Source organism: Bos taurus, chromosome 8 (genome assembly GCF_002263795.3).
Source record: "Bos taurus isolate L1 Dominette 01449 registration number 42190680 breed Hereford chromosome 8, ARS-UCD2.0, whole genome shotgun sequence".
NCBI lineage: Eukaryota > Metazoa > Chordata > Mammalia > Artiodactyla > Bovidae > Bos > Bos taurus.
In genome coordinates, this window is record NC_037335.1 from 37,887,633 (window position 1) to 37,907,143 (window position 19,511).

Genomic DNA, 19,511 nt, shown 5'->3' on the forward strand with positions numbered 1-19,511 from the left:
ATGTTTAGCACAAAACACTTAAAAATTTGCTAAAGTATGAATGTATAAATGAATAAACAGGGAAGAGCTATGCTAGTGGAATAGTTGTGAATGAGCATGGTTTCCTCAGAGGTCCCTAGAGATTCCTATCCACACTGTCACTCAGAATACTTATTTTCTAGAACTGCAAAACTGAGCTGGGAAAGAACGTGAAGCAGTATTTTGGACATGCTCTAAAAAACTGCTAGTCTCTGTAGGTTCCTGAGGAGAGGGTGATCTCTAGAAATGTATTTAACATTTCCACAGTAGATACAGAGATACTCAGTAGGATGATTTGGAAAGAGAAGACTAGAAAAACAGGGAAGGGTGAAACTGCACACAAAAGTACATGTACCACTAGATTTAAACGGACCCACAATGGACGGAATGAATAAGCCACTTACTGCTGTCCACGCATTTCTCTTGCACCGGGCACATAGCCATCCATCACAGATCTCATGAGAAGGGATTCCATAACAACCTACAAAATAATAGTATGGATCCATTAATTAAGCCTTTTGTATTTTGTGAATATGACACATTTTAGCCACTGAATAAATAAAATCAGAGCAACAACCTACCATACCATTTTTTATTCTCATTGCTTAGAACAAAACATAAGCAAGGCTGGCTCAGAGACACTTTTGGTTCTCACACCTTATACCTAACAGGATATCACTGCCAGGAAGCATGAGAGTAGGCATCTAAACAGTTAGCAATGCTCACACTAGTTATCATAAAGAATACTAGTGATAGTACTTGAATGGGCAATAATAAAATCTCTAAACTTTCAGGTCTAGTCCTTTACTCATATAAAACATATTTCAAAGTAAGCTGCAATTTATGAAGCAAAGTTTGGAGAAATTTTAAAATGGTACAGTAAATAAACCTTAACAAAATATTTCTGAACATAAAAGTATATGCATAAAATTAATGTAATTTAAAACTACACTTCAAAAATTACATTTAATTAGCTTTAATTTCAGTGATACGGACAAAGGATACACAATTCATGGCTGGTGATGAAGAGATATGTTCGATTTTACTTGTCTATTCAGTACATGCCTGACTCAACAATTTAGAGATGGCTGATGATGTAATTACATGATATATGTAGCAATTATATGGCTCCAACAAACATGTGTTACTCTGGCTTCCTGAAAAAAGAGGGCTTTGAAATGAATAGAATTTAAAGAAGTAATTTTTAATATCAAATTTCTATAAAATTTGACTTGGGAAGGGAAAATAACAGAAATGTAATTACCCAAAGAAAAGCCTATAATAGTTAACCAAGATCATAAAATGTTTAGTTCAAGCACATGTTCATAAAATATTATGGCTAAGTTGCACAGGTAGTGCATTCTGGAGTCAAGATTAAATCCTAACTTGTTTGTAAAATGATGCTATGCCTCTCATATACATATAACCGTGTAGAGTGAGTGAGTGAGTAAGTGAGTGAGAGTGTGTGTGTGTGTGTGTGTGTGTGTGTATGTGTGTGTGTGTGTGTACTGAGTGTCTTACAGACTGATGAAGTAAATAAGAAGTTTAATATAATTATATTTCAAACACATGTTCAAATCCCGTGGGGAAGCTGAAAGTATCTAATAAATAAATGCTTGATAGCCAGGCAATTTGAACCTTAATATAAGACTGGTATTACTGTGGGGTAAATACAGAATGTAATACATATATCATAAATCATTCAAACCACATTGACAGACTCACACCACACCTAAGAAGGTTAATAAAACATGTGACTTGGTAAGAGCTTGAATACTAAAATGCTTTAAAATACAATTGCAATGTATAACTGATCCATTTTAGATTTATACATTTTAGAGGGTTTAGATGACAGATTAACCTATAAAAATGTATTTGCCATTAACGCAATTATGTAAAAATAGCAAATTGAGACAGGTATAGAGCCTAACGATCTCAGTCCTGGGGGAAAACTCGAAGGACTGTTTTCCCCAAAATGAAGATCTCCCTACTCTTACAAAGAATAAAATTTTAACTCAGGAATTAAATTTAACAACAATTCCCCAAATCACCAAAAGAATACTCATTCTTTTTAAAACTTACAAAGGAAAATAGTGATGAATCAACATAAGAGACTAAAATTAAGGTTTTATAAACTATATCTTAAGTAAAATTCAAGCATGTGAAAGGAGTCCCGTGGTGACTCCACATGGGGACCCCAATAAAACAAACCATCAGACCTGTTCTCCACTGATACCACATAAAATACAAGAAAGGACAATTATACCTTTCATACTTTCATTAGAAGAAATATGAGAAAGAATGATCTAATCATTAATGATGCCAATAGTTCACTGTGATAGATTTGACAGGCTGCAGAGGGGTGAGAAATAAAGACTATGTGAAGCACTAAAAAAGCCAGTGATTAATGACTGATAGACTCATTTACTTGCATGAACCCGCACGCGACACTCTGCACAGGAAATCAGAAGGCTTGTTCCATCCTCTTCCAGGAAGGCATTAGGTGGAGAATATTCTATATTTTCTTCACTATAAATAAAACACATCTCTGGAATGAGGGGCTTAGTCTTTCCTCCTGAAGTCACCACTTCATCTAATTTTGTCTCCCATCTAGAATCATTTTCTTCATTGCTGCTATCTGGCTGAAAAACACAATATTTGCAAATGAGCAAAAAATACAGAAAGGAGCTCAAATCACTTGCTTTGGATAGATCCAAGAAAAGCTATTTCATTTACTAATTTTTCACTTCTGTATTGTTTCTTCTTGTCCTTGTCCTCCAACTATCACCTCTGCTCCCCAGGTTCCCATCCAGAAGCTAAGCTGTAGGAACAAAAGGAGATTCTATATGTCCACTATTACAGAAAGAGATGGGCTACTAAAATTATGTTCTTATAGACAAAGTTCATGAGAAGCAATGATCCTTCCGATGAACTTTTTTTGCTTCTGTATTTGCACTAGGTTAATAGATCTGATTTCATTTACTGAAGAATCTTACCTGGTTACACCTGAAGGAGAATCTTCAAAGACCTCAGTTTTAATTTCTATGACAGTATTTAGAGAGTTTTTGAAGGTTTTTGTCTCATCACAAAGTTTTAAAACAGCAAGACAGAAACATCTAGCAAATGACATCAGATAACAAGGCATAATATGCAAACAAAATTGTCATCTCTGACCAAAATATAAGATATTCATTGTTTATTTGAATATAATTAATGAACTATCTTATCCCAGAAACCTTATGTTAATAAATTTCCCCAAATCTTATAATTTTAGTTGGAATTTTTTTAATCATTAGGGAAATATGCAGGCAGATTATGATACAGAAATAAGAATCAAAACAAAGGTAAATTTTTCAAGAAAACATAGAAATTTAACAATGGGAAATAAAAATAAAGTTAATCACTCCCTAATGTCTCATTCAGATGAATGAATGAACTACTTCCTCTATTTACAAAGTTCTGAGAATATGGCACATTATGCATTTTTATGCTCTGAAATGTCTGGACAGAATTACTTCATGTGGAACTTTAAGAACAATGTGATCTTGAATAGAATATTTCTGATTCTATTAGTGAAAATATAATCCAGAACACAATATTCACAACAATACACTTTATAATATTGTATATTAAAATGGACCTAGTAGTTCTACCCTTGCTGCTGCTGCTGCTAAGTCGCTTCAGTCGTGTCCGACTCTGTGTGACCCCACAGACGGCGGCCCACCAGGCTCCGCCATCCCTGGGATTCTCCAGGCAAGAACACTGGAGTGGGTTGCCATTTCCTTCTCCAATGCATGAAAGTAAAAAGTAAAAGTGAAGTCGCTGTCATGTCTGACTCTTAGCGACCCCATGGACTGCAGCCCACCAAGGCTCCTCCATCCATGGGATTTTCCAGGCAAGAGTACTGGAGTGGGGTGCCATTGCCTTCTCCGAGTTCTACCCTTACCAGATTCCTAAAGATCATTTTGTTTGTGTTAGTGCTGAAGAATGTGGCCCTCTGTGATCTAAGACGCTTTTGGCATAACATATATGACATGACATCTGAAAATAATACCAAGAATAGCTGGCTGATGGGGATAAACTGGACAATTTGGTTTGCACTGAGTCCTGCTGTGTCTTTTGCATGTTCTACATGGAAAGATGAAGAGAGGTATTTCAAATGTGAGCCCAGAGCTGACATTTATATGATTGAGAGTAATATTTTCAAACATAAAGCAGAGACTAGGTCTAAGTTCTCTCTCTGCAAGCTTCTACTATTTTGAAACTTTAAGGTCTGTGTTTCTTGGTCAAGTGGGTAGAAAGAAAGGTTGGAATTAACCGTTGACTGAAATAAATTAAGACATTCAAAAATAATAAACCACTGTTAAAGAAAAGTCTCTCAAGTGGCACGCAGGAATTCTGTTTGATGTCTATGATGGTCATTAGCTACAGAAGAACTAATGTTTTCTTCACTGTGTGCATACTAACTACAATGATTCACCTGTGTTTTTACAGCCACACAGAAAGTGCTACAGTGAAAAGAAACGTGGGCAGGGGCCCCTCCCGCCAGCTACCTTGTAGTAGGGCATGAGCAGAGCACAAATGGCGCAGTGTGGCTCCATTCTGCCCATGGCTGTGTTATACTCTTGCTCGGCCACAAAGTTTGGGGACTTCGTCTGCCAAAGGTGAACCAGAGGCTTTGCCCAAGACTCGGTTTCTTCCACTTCTTCCTCAATCGATGGAACCTCAGGCAAATCTGAAGAGAAAGGGCATGAAAACAAAGTGAGCAGGGTCAGTTCAGTTCGGTTCAGTTGCTCAGTCGTGTCCGACTCTTTTGCGACCCCATGAACCACAGCACACCAGGCCTCCCTGTCCATCACAAACTCCCAGAGTCTACCCAAACCCATGTCCATTGAGTCAGCGATGCCATCCAACCATCTCATCCTCTGTCGTCCCCTTCTCCTCCTGCCAGCAATCTTTCCCAGCATCAGGGTCTATTCCAATGAGTCAGCTCTTCGCATCAGGTGGCCAAAGTATTGCATTTCAGCTTCAACATTAGTCTTTCCAATGAATACCCAGGACTGATCTCCTTGAGGATGGACTGGTTGGATCTCCTTGCAGTCCAGGGGACTCTTAAGAGTCTTCTCCAACACCACAGTTCAAAAGCATCAATTCTTCGGCACTCAGCTTTCTTTATAGTCCAACTCTCACATGCATACATGACTACTGGAAAAACCATAGCCTTGACTAGATAGACTTTGTTGACAAAGTAATGTCTCTGCTTTTGAATATGCTGTCTAGGTTGGTCATAACTTTCCTTCCAAGGAGTAAGTGTCTTTTAATTTCATGGCTACAATCAACATCTGCAGTGATTTTAGAGCCCCAAAAAATAAAGTCAGCTGCTGTTTCCACTGTTTCCCCATCTATTTGCCATGAATGGGACCGGATGCCATGATCTTAGTTTTCTGAATGTTGAGCTTTAAGCCAACTTTTTCACTCTCCACTTTCACTTTCATCAAGAGGCTCTTTAGTTCTTCTTCACTTTCTGCCATAAGGGTGGTGTCATCTGCATATCTGAGGTGATTGATATTTCTCCCAGCAATCTTGATTCCAGCTTGTGCTTCTTCCAGCCCAGTGTTTCTCATGATGTACTCTGCATATAAGTTAAATAAGCAGGGTGACAATATACAGCCTTGACGAACTCCTTTTCCTATTTGGAACCAGTCTGTTGTTCCATGTGCAGTTCTAACTGTTGCTTCCTGACCTGCATACAGGTTTTTCAAGAGGCAGGTCAGGTGGTCTGGTATTCCCATCTCCTTCATAATTTTCCACAGTTTATTGTGATCCACAGTTAAAGGCTTTGGCATAGTCAATAAAGCAGAAATAGACATTTTTCTGGAACTCTCTTGCTTTTTTGATGATCCAGCAGATGTTGGCAATTTGACTTGTGAAGTCAAGTGTGCCTTAGGAAGCATCATTATGAACAAAGCTAGTGGAAGTGATGGAATGCCAGTGGAGCTATTTCAAATCCTAAAAGATGATGCTGTGAAAGTGCTACATTCAATATGTCAGCAAATTTGGAAAACTCATCAGTGGCCGCACGACTGGAAAAGGTCAGTTTTCATTCCAGTCCCAAAGAAAAGCAATGCCAGAGAATGTTCACACTACCACATAATTGAACTCATCTCACACGCTAGTAAAGTAATGCTCAAAATTCTCCAAGCCAGGCTTCAGCAATACATGAACTGTGAGCAGGGTACTCAGGGAAAAACAACTACGTTGATCATAAAAGACGCACACATTCCAAAGTACCTGTGATATTAATGTCGGAGTGGAAACCAGAAATGAAATTGGCATCCTCCTCATCATCGAGCACTACCTCTGATTTGAGAGCCAGACAAACCAACCCACTTTCCACACCTTCCCTATCCTCACCCCTCCTCTCAGCTCCACAACTTCTTGTTTCTTGTGCTACCCTGATACCTCCCAGGGTAAGAGTTTTAATATGTGCAAGATTATCTTTCAGCTAGCACAGGAATTCACTAGCCACTATCTGCCTTACCAATATTTTTAGTTCCCTGGCCTAATACAGCAGATGATTTAATTTAAAATTATTAATTTTATTTCACTTAATTAACTTTTATTCAAAATTCATGACAAATACCATTTACAGACTGACTATTGTGTGCCAAGCAATATAGTACTATTACATGGATATAAAAGACAATACCTAAGCCAAATCTCATTTGTTCAATATGATTCCCCAGAGGGTCAAATCTCTTTAAGTATGTGTATCTGTTAACATGAAAAGGGCAGAGATCCATTCCACAAAAATATCATTTTACAAAATTTTACAGAAGGCCAGAAAAATACAAAAAGATATAATAGATTATGAGAAGAAATTCCTCACGCTTATAGCAGAGGACAGTGTATCAAAACAATGGCAGCAATCACAGCTACATCTAGTACTTAATGTTCACAGCTGTGACACACTCTAAACTTCCTCTGCAGTAGCTGTCTCAGTGCTGCTAATAAATACTGTAAAGCAATGTCTTCAAGTCCCAGAAGGGGTATTCCCATGATCTAAAGAGCTCCTGCCCTTGCCCTGGTGACTCACCTGTGTTAAAAAAAAAAGTCAAAGTGGATTTGCTGAAGTGGAAAAGTAGGAAGGGCTAAATGAGGCTGAAAATAACTCTAAAAACATCAAATGCCAACTGAAGCAAAACGGAACAATCCTGTTCCTGTTTCCGTGGTGGTGGTGGTATTATCCTTATTATTACTATTATACACAATAGAAATGCTTAACGTTCAGTCAGGGACAATGTTTGAAACAAAACTAAGAACCTCTGCCTACATTTGAAATAAAAGTAATTTGATGCTAAATGTTTCCACCTCTGTTTCCTTATAATATATAACAGCAGATTTACTGTGAAGAGTAAACTTTGACAAATCAAAGATGTGAGTAAAAGTTAACTAGGAACTTGAAATAACATTGCATTTAATGACCAATATACACTAAACATGAGAGCTAAACAAGCAAGCAAAATCCTTGGGCTTGAATAACTTGGATTCCACTTACTGGTTCACAATAAATTTATCACATCACTTGTTTTATTATAAAAGACCGAAATTAACAAGATGAATGATGCTCTTATTCATTCATTTCGACTTGGTTGATATGATGCGTTCTCAAAATAGTTTTAGGGATGAAGAAAATACTATTTAATTCCTAAAAGCCTTGGGAAAATGAACAAGAAGTAGGAGAACAATTCTCAACAATGGAGCCAGAGAACAGGCCTCTGGCAAGACTTGATCTAGGGCAGCCTGACACACCTTGACACACTCAAACTGACCTGGTGGAAGACCCTGCTCCACAGCTGTCCATCTCCCAAATGAGGTCATACTCTAGCCCAAAGAGCATCTGTCTTCTGTTTGGATGCTCTCTGGGCCACAGTTGCAGAGAACACCATAACTATGGAATCCTGCGAATTAAGAGCTGCCTGGCAATGACGCTATGCAGCCCCCAATACAGGAACTGTCAGTTCAGAGACTTCGTTTTTGTTTGTTTGTTTGTTTAAGGCTTGAGGGATCTTAGTTCATCAACCAGGGATTGGACCCAAGGACCCAGGAACCCAGCAGTGAAATCACCAAGTCCTAACCACTGGACCACCAGGGAACTCCTCAGAGACCTAACTTGAAATTCAAACTCTGATTCAGAAGGGCTGTGGCTTTCTGTAAAGTAGATTTTCATGGTGATCACGGCTTTCTCACCTACTTCAGGTTTTTTTTTTTTTTCTTTTTAATATTGAAATGAAATAGAGAAGGTAAAATTTCTTTTTAAGCTCCAAAGTATTAAAATTCTTTATAAACTCTACAATGATATATAATACATATATTATGTATAATCCATCCAGTCATCTTATTTTTCATATGATCTGTTTGTCAACTCTATCCTTCAATATTTTATGAGAGGGGGGAAAAAAGAGACTACACTTAATCGTAAGTACATGATGATGACTATACAAATTTTAACTTAGTTTTAAAAGTCAAACACATTGGCACATTTTTGAAGGTAAGTATTTTTTCTTCCTGAAATTACCTCATCAAATTATTCATCCCTCTTCTATATCCAAGAATTCTCGCCTACCTTTGAACCAAGGCATTGTTCAAGCACAGACTAACCTTGATTCTTGCCTTTCCCAGACTCATGATATTCATAAATATTCTGGGGAGAAAAGTCCTAAATATTCTGGGGGGAAAAGTACTTTAGGATATTTAAATACTCTCATCATCACACAATTCCCAAAGAAAAACTTCCCTTTCAGTCTCTAAACACCACTCCTATTTCTGGTCTCTTTTTAGTGCACCTTCATCCACTTGCTTTTTAAAAAAGATACTTCTTATCTTCCAATATACAGAAGTGGGAGAATGTTTTTTCCATTGTAGTTTTTAAATATTCTGATCATTTGGCATCGTGCGCCTAGGAATTTCCTTTCCTCCTCCTCATCTTCAACTATAATTAACTAATGAACCTCTAAAGTTACACTGTGATCTCACTTGTATATATTAATATTTACCTCACTATATGATGCACTATAAGATGTCAGGCAATGAAAATAGACCATACAGTTCCACAGATTTTTAGATTTTTAAAATATCAAATTACTTCTCACAACACCTTCACAAAAGAGGAGGACAGGGCAGATATTAAACATACAAGGACTCGGACACTATACACATTTAATGAATCCAATGTTTTTTATCACCATAATTACCTCTTTTTTAACATATGCATATATACCAGCATAGCAACATTCAGAAGCTCTGAGTCTCATGTTGAAAGCCACAGTTTGCTGTAGAAACAAAGAGAGTGGTGCAAAGGAAAGATCCCTTGGTGCAAATGCATCAAAGTTTGTGAAATCTGTGAAAATGTTACCAGCATAAGACTCCTTTCTTTCCCAACTGTATTCTCAACAAGAACAAAAGAAGAGCTAACAGAGTAACGGCAGTTCTCACAGCACAAGTCTCTCAGAGCAAGGTCTAGGAGATACATGGCACAATTTCATGTGGTCTGTACAGTCAAAAATACTTGCACAATAACAGAACATGTTATTTGCCTGTGTCACCCTGTTGATATTTTTAATGGTGACATAAGAGCAATGAAGGGTAAAACTGTTGGTGCCTTAGCTTGAGTTAATGCAGGGGCTCCAATGCAGTCATGATATACTCGATTATCTCAAATTTGCAGTTGAGGGTGAGGAAGTTCTCATCAATGTCTTGATGAAGAAAAAATACATCTATCAATTTTATTAAATTTGTGATAAAATGGGATGTATGCATACAGTACTTTGGCTGTATACTGTAGTTCAATGGTTATCATGGGAAAAGGTAATGGACAAATAATTGAATCACACGCTAAATGACCTGCCTTTTTCATGGAATACCATTTTTACTTGAACAAATGATTAACAGACAATCTATGGTAATTCAGATTTGGGTATCTGGAAGGAATTTTCATGAAAGTGAACAAAGAAAGATGTCATTTTAATTTGAAAAAAAAAAAAAAAACTACTGATAATATTTTTTGACAGTGGTGAAATTAAAGCTTCTAAGTCAAAATTACAACTTCCAAAAATGTGTATCCACTTATGTGAGCTAGACAACTTCCCAATAATTAAAGCTATTTCTAATGGAATTGATGGTGATAATAACAAATATACTTTTTTTATAGTATAAAAATACCTATATGACACATATCTTTGTTTACCAATATATGACGTTACAAAACCACACATGTGTAGAACAGCCGAAGTGCAAGACAGATCAATAAATTTTCAGTTTAAAAGAGAACAAAAGGATCACTGATGGGATTCAGATTGCATGTTGCAACTAGTCTTTAAAAAACCACCTTGTGTCAAATTTCGTGTAGTGTCAAAGAATATACATATTAAAATGGCAGAGGAATAGGACAAGAAGACCACTTTCTCCCCCACAAATTCATCGAAAGACCATTTGAACACTGAGCAAATACCATAGAACAACTTCTGAACGCTGGCGGAGGACACCAGGCACCCAGAAAGGCAGCCCATTGTCTTCGAAAGGAGGTAGGACAAAATATAAAAGATAAAAAGAGAGACAAAAGAGTTAGGGATGGAGACCCTTCCCGGAGAAGGAGTCCTAAAAGAGGAGAAGTTTCCAAACACCAGGAAACCCTCTCACTGGTGGGTCTGTGGGGAGTTTTGGAAATCTCAGAGGGCAACATAACTGGGAGGAAAAAATAAATAAATAAAACCCACAGATTACACACTTAACTGCAACTCCCAGCGGAGAAGTAGCCCAGACACTCGCATCCGCCACCAGCAAGCAGGGACTGAACAGGAAGGTGCAGGCTGCACTGCTCAGGGTAAGGACAGGGCCTAAATGCCCTGAGGGCAATCTGAAGGCGCTAACCTGAGATAGCAACCCAAACCATGGGACTGCCAGAGAGAGAAAGAAAAAAAAAGAGGAAGTATAGAGAGAGAACTTTCACACAAAAAGCTCTAACCTAAGGCACTGCCAGGCCTGTTCAAAGAACAAAGGACTGTGCAAATACTAGAGGAGAGCTAGCCGGCAGCAGACTGGCTCATCTCCCGCCAGAGGCAGGGAGGCAGGCAGGCAACAGCCAGAGCCGGAAGGCAAGGGGCATCCTCTACCAAACTGCAAGCAAGTTCCCAGTTGCTAACCAAGTCTTCCTGGGATCCTGGATGGTTGACATCCACCAGGAGGGTTGCATCCAGAGATCAACTCCCCAGAGGAGACACACGGCACACCTGAGACAGCACTCCTGCTGCGCACCCAGGAAATCAAGCGACTGGGACTGGGAGGTGATAAGACGCACCGCCCCACCTGGGGAGAGCGCTCCCCAAGCACCTGATCACCCGAGCTGGTCAGACCTCGTAAGGGCACAAAACACAGGCCCAACCGAGTCTGTACCTTTGTGGAGTACCTGAGAAACTGAACCTGAGCGGCTTAGAAATGGGAAGTGCACACAACCCAGGGCCTGCCTTAGACAGTTCCCCTGCAGAGCAACCTGGAGCTTGAGCAGTGTAGACCAAGAAAGCACACACGCCTTGAGCTGGAGCAAACCCAGTGTGGGCCAGACACTGCGAGCAGTCCCCACACACGCCAGTGATATTGCAGTGTTCCTCCTTCCCTGCAGCACAATTGAACAAGTGAGCCTAAATAAATGACCACCTTCGCCCCCTTGTGTCAGGGTGGAAGTTAGATACTGAAGAGACTTCCAAACAGAGGAAGCTGAAATAAAGAAGAAGGGATCGTTTTGGAAGTGACAGGTCCAACAGATTAAAACCCTGTAGTTAGCATAGGCTACACTGGAAGGGACCTATAGACCTTGAGAATAAGTATAAGCTGGAACAAGGAACTATCTAAAACTGAACTGACCCCACACTGCCCTCAACAGACCCAGAGAAATTCCAAGATGTATTTTACTATTATCATTTTTTAATTTAAATTTTTTTTATTTTTAAGTTCATTACTCCTTTAATTTTCATTTTTAAAACCTATTACCTTGCAAAAAAAAAGACCCTATTTTTAAAGCAAATTTCATATATATATATTTTTAATAACTTTTGAAAATTTTTTTTTTTTAATACTGTATTCTTGAGAGTCTAACCTCTACTCTAGATTTTTAATCTTTACATTGTGGTATTTGTTATCTATTCTGTACCTTTAAGAATCCAATCTTCAGTACCCATTTTTACTTAGGACTGTGATTACTGGCTTGATTGTTCTCTCCCCTTTTGACTCTCCATTTTCTCCCACAGGTCACCTCTATCTCCTCCCTCCCCCTTCTCTACTTAACTCTGTGAATCTCCTTGGGTGTTCCCGGCTGTGGAGAACACTTAGAGAACTGATCACAGGCTAGATTAGTCTCGCTTCTTTTGACTCCCACTCCTCTCCTTCGGGTCACCTCTGTCTCCTTCCTCCCTCTTCTTTTCTCTATGGAACTCCGTGAACCACTCTGAATGTTCCAGACTGTGGAGAGCAAATAGGGAATTGATTACTGGCTAGATTGCTCTCTCCCCTTTTGATTCTCCCTATTCTCCTCCTGGCCACCTCTATCACCCTCCTCCCTCTTCTCTTCTCCATGTAACTCTGTGAACCTCTCTGGGTGTCCCCCACTGTGGAGAATCTTTTCACCATTAACCTAGATGTTTTATCATTGGAGCTATATGGATGGAGAAGTCTTGAGGCTACTTTAAGAATAAGACTGAAAGCCAGAGGCAGGAGGCTTAAATCCAAAACTTGAGAATACCAGAAAACTCCTGACTCCAGGGAACATTAATCAACAAGAGCTCATCCAAAAGCCTCCATACCTACACTGAAACCAAGCTCCACCCAACAGTCAAAAAGTTTCAGAGCAAGACATACCAAGCTAATTCCCCAACAATGCAGGAACATAACCCTGAGCACAAAAACACAGGCAGCCAAAAGTCACACCAAACCCACAGACACCTCAAAACTTTTTACTGAACACTTTATTGCACTCCAGAGAGAAGAGATCCAGCTCCACCCAGCAGAACACTGATGCAAGCTTCCCTAACCAGGAAACCTTGACAAGTCACTCGTCCAACCCCACCCACAGGGAGGAACCTCCATAATAAAGAGGAACCACAAACTTCCAGCATACAGAAAGGCCACCCCAAACACAGCAACCTAAACAAGATGAAAAGGCAGAGAAATATTCACCAGGTAAAGGAACATGATAAAAGCCCACCAAACCAAACAACAGGGGGAGATAAGGAGTTAACCTGAAAAGGAATTCAGAATAATGATAGTAAAAATGTTCCAAAATCTTGAAAACAAAATGGAATTTCAGATAAATAGTCTGGAGACAAGAATTGAGAAGATGCAAAAAAAGTTTAACAAGGACCTAGAAGAAATAAAAAAAGAGTCAATCGATAATGAATAATGCAATAACTGAGATCAAAAGCACTCTGGAGGGAACCAACAGTAGAATACGTGAGGCAGAAGATAGGATAAGTGAGGTGGAAGAAAGAATGGTAGAAATGAATGGACCAGAGAGGAAAAAAGAATCAAAAGAAATGAGGACAACCTCAGAGATCTCTGGAACAATGTTAAACACCCAAACATTCAAATCATAGGAGTCCCAGAAGAAGATGACAAAAAGAAAGGCCATGAGAAAATACTTGAGGAGATAATAGCTGAAAACCTCCCTAAAATGGGAAAGGAAATAGCCATCCAAGTCCAAGAAACCCAGAGAGTCCCAAACAGGATAAACCCAAGGTAAAACACCCCAAGACACATATTAATCAAATTAACAAAAATCAAACACAAAGAACAAATATTAAAAGCAGCAAGGGAAAAACAATAACTCACAAGGGGATCCTCATGAAAATAACAGCTGACCTTTCAATGGAATCTCTTCAAGTCAGAAGGGAATGGCAGGACATACTTAAAGTGATGAAAGAGAAAAACCTACAACTGAGATTACTGTACACAGCAAGGATCTCATTCAAATATGAAGGAGAAATCAAAAGCTTTACAAATAAGCAAAAGCTCAGAGAATTCAGCACCACCAAACCAGCTCTTAAACAAATGCTAAAGGATTTTCTCTAGACAGACAACACAGAAAAGGTTTATAAACTCGAACCCAAAACAACAAAGTAAATGGCAACGGGATCATACTTATCAATAATTACCTTAAATGTAAATGGGTTGAATGCCCCAACCAAAAGACAAAGACTGGCTGAATGGATACAAAAACAAGACCCCTATATATGCTGTCTACAAGAAACCCACCTCAAAACAAGGGACACATACAGACTGAAAGTGAAGGGCTGGAAAAAGATATTTCATGCAAATGGAGACCAAAAGAAAGCAGGAGTAGCAATAGTCATATCAGATAAAATAGACTTTGAAGGAAAGGCCGTGAAAAGAGACAAGGACACTACATAATGATCAAAGGATCAAACCAAGAAGAAAACATAACAATTACAAATATATATGCACCCAACATAGGAGCACTGCAATATGTAAGGCAAATGCTAACAAGTATGAAAGGGGAAATTAACAATAACACAATAATAGTGGGAGACTTTAATACCCCACTCACACCTATGGATAGATCAACTAAACAGAAAATTAGCAAAGAAACACACACTTTAAATGATATAATGGACCAGTTAGACCTAATTGATATCTATTGGACATTTCACCCTAAAACAATGAATTTCACCTTTTTCTCAAGTGCACATGGAACCTTCTCCAGGATAGATCACATCCTGGGCCATAAATCTAACCTTGGTAAATTCAAAAAAATTGAAGTCATCTCAAGCATGTTTTTCTGATCACAATGCAGTAAGATGTCAACTACAGGAAAAAAACTATTAAAAATACAAACATATGGAGGCTAAACAACACACTTCTGATTAAACAACAAATCACAGAAGAAATCAAAAAAGAAATCAAACTATGCATAGAAACGAATGAAAATGAAAACACAACTACCCAAAACCTATGGGACTCAGTAAAAGCAGTGCTAAGGGGAAGTTTCATAGCAATACAGGCCTACCTCAAGAAACAGGAGAGAAATCAAATAAATAACCTAACTCTACATCTAAAGCAACTAGAAAAAGAAGAAATGAAGAACCCCAGGGTTAGTAGAAGGAAAGAAATCATAAAAATTAGGGCAGAAATAAATGCAAAAGAAACAAAGAAGATCATAGCCAAAATCAACAAAGTTAAAAGCTGGTTCTTTGAGAAGATAAATAAAATTGACAAACCATTAGCCAGAGTCATCAAAAAAAAAGGGCGGGGGGAGAGAAGACTCAAATTAACAAAATTAGAAATTAAAATGGAGAAATCACAACAAACAACACAGAAATACAAAGGATCATAAGAGACTACTATCAGAAACTATATGTCAATAAAATGGACAACTTGGAAGAAATGGACAAATTCTTAGAAAAGTATAACTTTTCAAAACTGAACCAGGAAGAAATAGAAAAACTTAACAGACCCATCACAAGCACAGAAATAGAAACTGTAATCAGAAATCTTCCAACAAACAAAAGCCCAGGACCAGATGGCTTCACAAGTGAATTCCACCAAAAACTTAAAGAACTAACAGCTATCCTATTCAAACTCTTCCAGAAAATTGCAGAGGAAGGTAAACATCCAAACTCATTCTATGAGGTCATCATCACCCTAATACCAAAACCTGACAAAGATGCCACAAAAAAAGAAAATTACAGGCCTGTTGGGGGCCAGAGTGAGGTACTCCGCCCATGGGAAAGGTCATGAGGAAGGAGGCTCGACATACGCAAAGGCGGGATCGAGCCTCAGGAGTCCCCCTGGAAATCCTCAAGCATCTACCCCCATAACCAGAGCCTGCCTACTTTACTACTTTGTGCTCACCTACACCTCTGACTTTATGGGGGGCTGTCCCCCACCACCTCTTTCGGAGAAGGAGTTAACTTAGAGCTCCAGTTAATAATAATTCCTGGGCATGATAAGAGTGTTTTAACCTACAAACTCCTCTGAAGGTTCTCTAGCCTGCCTGACACGCTTGTCCGGCCACATGTGATTGCTCACAGCCTCCCAACCGTGAGAGGCACGAGATGCTTTAAACCTTCTAAAAACAGGTTCCTTAGAAAAGTTAGAAAACTATTAGTATAAGTATAATGGGCTGATTAGAAATTGTATTGGTGAAGGGTTTTTCATTTGTTGAGCCAATGTTTGTTGCTAAGTCTCCACATCCCCTGCCCTTACACACATTAATGAATATATAGAAGAAATAAGTATTAACCTTTGATATTAATCACGTTAGACCTTAGGCTAAGTAAATTCTTTCCTTAACTAAAACCCATTACACCGTCACCCTATAGGAATGTAACTTTATTTGGGTGGTGTCTGTTTTAAGAATAATCACCCCTGGAGAAATAAGTGTCCTGGTTGACTGACCGTTGTCACAAGGAGAGGGTCATAAATTGTCAGCAGGCCCCCCTGGCCAGAAGATGATGTAACATCCCTAAGACCTCTGTATGCATTTGTATGAAGCACCTGACTTTGATGAAAGTCAGGACTGCTGACCCCGCGTGACTTTTGCATAACATCTCAGTGTCTAAAAGTAGACCATGGAAAATAAAGAACTGGGATCAGTTTCTCGAAATACTGGTCTCCCCATGTCTCTCTCTCTTTCACTCTGGCTGAGTCTCCATCTAGAGCGCGGAACCCACCATGCTTACTAATTATGCCTGGGCTTCTAAGATCCGACCGGGGAGGCCTCAGTGTCTCCTCTCCTTCGGGATAACGGAAGGACGCCTGTGGCCTACGTAAGTGGTGCAAACTTCTTGTCTTGAAGTTTTATTGGTCTCCCGTGTAAACCAAGCCACTCAGCTTCTTTTCTCCACTGAATTTTCCTACTGAGCTATCCTTATTCTATTACTCTTTATGTCTTTAATTAATATCTAATTGAAGCTATTGTATCCTGACCCTCGCCGACGCCGTCCCCGCTTCCAATACCCTGGATCAGCTGGGGCTGGACCCCAGCACAGGCCAATATCACTGATGAACATAGACGCAAAAATCCTTAACAAAATTCTAGCATCCAGAATCCAACAATACATTAAAAAGATCATACATCATGACCAAGTGGGCTTTATCCCAGGGATGCAAGGATTCTTCAATATCCACCAATCAATCAATGTGATACACCACATTAACAAATTGAAAAATAAAAACCATATGATTATCTCAATAGATGCAGAGAAAGCCTTTGACAAAATTCAATATCCATTTATGATTAAAAAAAAAAAACAGAAAGCAGACATAGAAAGACATAGAAGGAACATACCTCAACATAATAAAAGCCATGTATGATAAACCCACCGTAAACATTATCCTCAATGGTGAAAAATTCAAAGCATTTCCCCTAAGGTCAGGAACAAGACAAAGGTGCCCACTCTCACCACTACTATTCAACATAGTTTTGGAAGTTTTAGCCACAGCAATCAGAGAAGAAAAAGAAATAAAAGGAATCCAGATTGGAAAAGAAGAAGTAAAACTCTCACTGTTTGCAGATGACATGATCCTCTACATAAAAAACCCTAAAGACTCTACCAGAAAATTACTAGAGTTAATCAATGAATATAGTAAAGTTGCAGGATATAAAATCAACACACAGAAATCCCTTGCATTCCTATACAATAACAATGAGAAAACAGAAAGAGAAATTAAGGAAACAATTCCATTCACCATTGCAATGAAAAGAATAAGATACTTAGGAACATATCTACCTAAAGAAACAAAAGACCTATATGTAGAAAACTATAAAACACTGGTGAAAGAAATCAAAGATGACACAAATAGATGGAGAAATATACCATGTTCATGGATCAGAAGAATAAATATAGTGAAAATGAGTATACTACCCAAAGCAATCTATAAATTCAATGCAATCCCTATCAAGCTACCAACAGTATTTTTCACAGATCTAGAACAAATAATTTCACAATTTGTATGGAAATACAAAAAACCTCAAATAGCCAAAGCAATCTTGAGAAAGAAAAATGGAACTGGAGGAATTAACCTGCCTGACTTCAGGCTATACTACAAAGCAACAGTCATCCAGACAGTATGGTACTGGCACAAAGACAGAAATATAGATCATTGGAACAAAACAGAAAGCCCAGAGATAAATCCATGCACCTATGGACACCTTATCTTTGACAAAGGAGGCAAGAATAAATTAAAAAAATTTTTAAATGGTACTAAAATACTGCACTCCTTCCAACCATGTATCTCTGGGAAGTTGGACTTTTTTCAATATACTTTAACCAGAACAACGAGGCCCAATAGACTGAATGCAAAAGTAGACATGAGAATCCAATTTTCATTAAACTCAATGTTAAAGAGCTCTACAAAAAATGTAAAACAATGCCATTTTTTTCTTTATTTTTATGGTTTGGGAAAAGTGTTATTTTTTATGAAAACAAATGCTTATGCACTTATTGCTACTTTAAATTTTCCCCTATTTTAACTTTCAGCAAATAAGTACCATTAAGACAAACCTATAGGGAGGGAAAGGGGCTGGGGTTGGAAGAGAAGGGAAGGGGAAGGGAGGAGAGGACATTACAGAAAGGAAAGGAGCTGAAACCTTTTTGGCGTCCTCAAAATGTTTGTAAGCATAAGTTGTCTTGAGAAAAAGACTAAGAATCACTGAAGAATATATGTGCATTTTCACCCAAAAGTACTAGTATCACAGTCATTGTTGAGCAATACAGCACTAATAAAGCTGGTGTAGACTTTGTTCTCACAGTCGAGCAAGAATGTCATAAACTACTTTCTTCAACTAACGAGTAACACTAAAACTCGTTTCTCCCTTTTCTTTCATTAAGGTCTGCAAGGTTTGCCAGCTACAGGAGGGAAAAAAATTCTACGCCAACAATGCTTGGTTATCTTTTTTCTTGATGAGCCTCTTAGCTAACAGCAGAAATCTAGATTCTTAGACTACTTTGTTTACAGAAGCATGCCCATTACTCTGTAACAAGTACAGTAGAGTTAAGAAAATCATGCCCCTAAACACAGAGCAGCTCCTAAAATCTACATTAGCTTACAGAAGCAGGTTACAATACAGCTCCAGACATCATGTTGTCAGGAATGTGCTGAATACAGAAACATAAGCTGAAAACACTGCTATCCTACAAGCTGCACCTTCAGTAGTTGCTTTGAAAGTTTTCAATCACTACATCACCAAAAAAACAATCAGTTGTTTTATTCTATAGAACTTGCCTGCCTACAGACCAAACACCAAACTCCTGGAACATACACAGAATATCCCAAACCTGCTATTTTTTAGTAGTATTAAAAATATGCTTATTCCTAGGAAACCAAGCTTTGCCTCCAACTTTGAATTTTTCTGAAGTAAAAAAGCTCTTGGAAAAGGGCGGTGGGAATAGATATACATATAGAAACCAACAAGAGAGCTCAAG

The 19,511-nt window shown here is 38.5% G+C and overlaps 1 protein-coding gene across 9 annotated transcripts in view; it reads right to left on the bottom strand.

The window, feature by feature from the left end:
- Positions 1 to 19,511, bottom strand: part of KDM4C (lysine demethylase 4C) — a 409,700-nt gene that overhangs the window by 155,418 nt on the left and 234,771 nt on the right. For all 9 annotated transcript variants that reach the window (XR_009495540.1, XR_009495541.1, XM_015472464.3 and 6 more), the window contains 3 exons: positions 4,572 to 4,753; positions 2,447 to 2,660; positions 423 to 499 (listed from right to left, as the gene is read on the bottom strand). Coding sequence is in view for 7 of the 9 variants with exons in the window: in XM_015472464.3 (XP_015327950.2) it covers positions 423 to 499; positions 2,447 to 2,660; positions 4,572 to 4,753 (473 nt within the window). In the remaining 2 variants the exon portion in view is untranslated. The remainder of the gene's footprint in view (positions 1 to 422; positions 500 to 2,446; positions 2,661 to 4,571; positions 4,754 to 19,511) is intronic.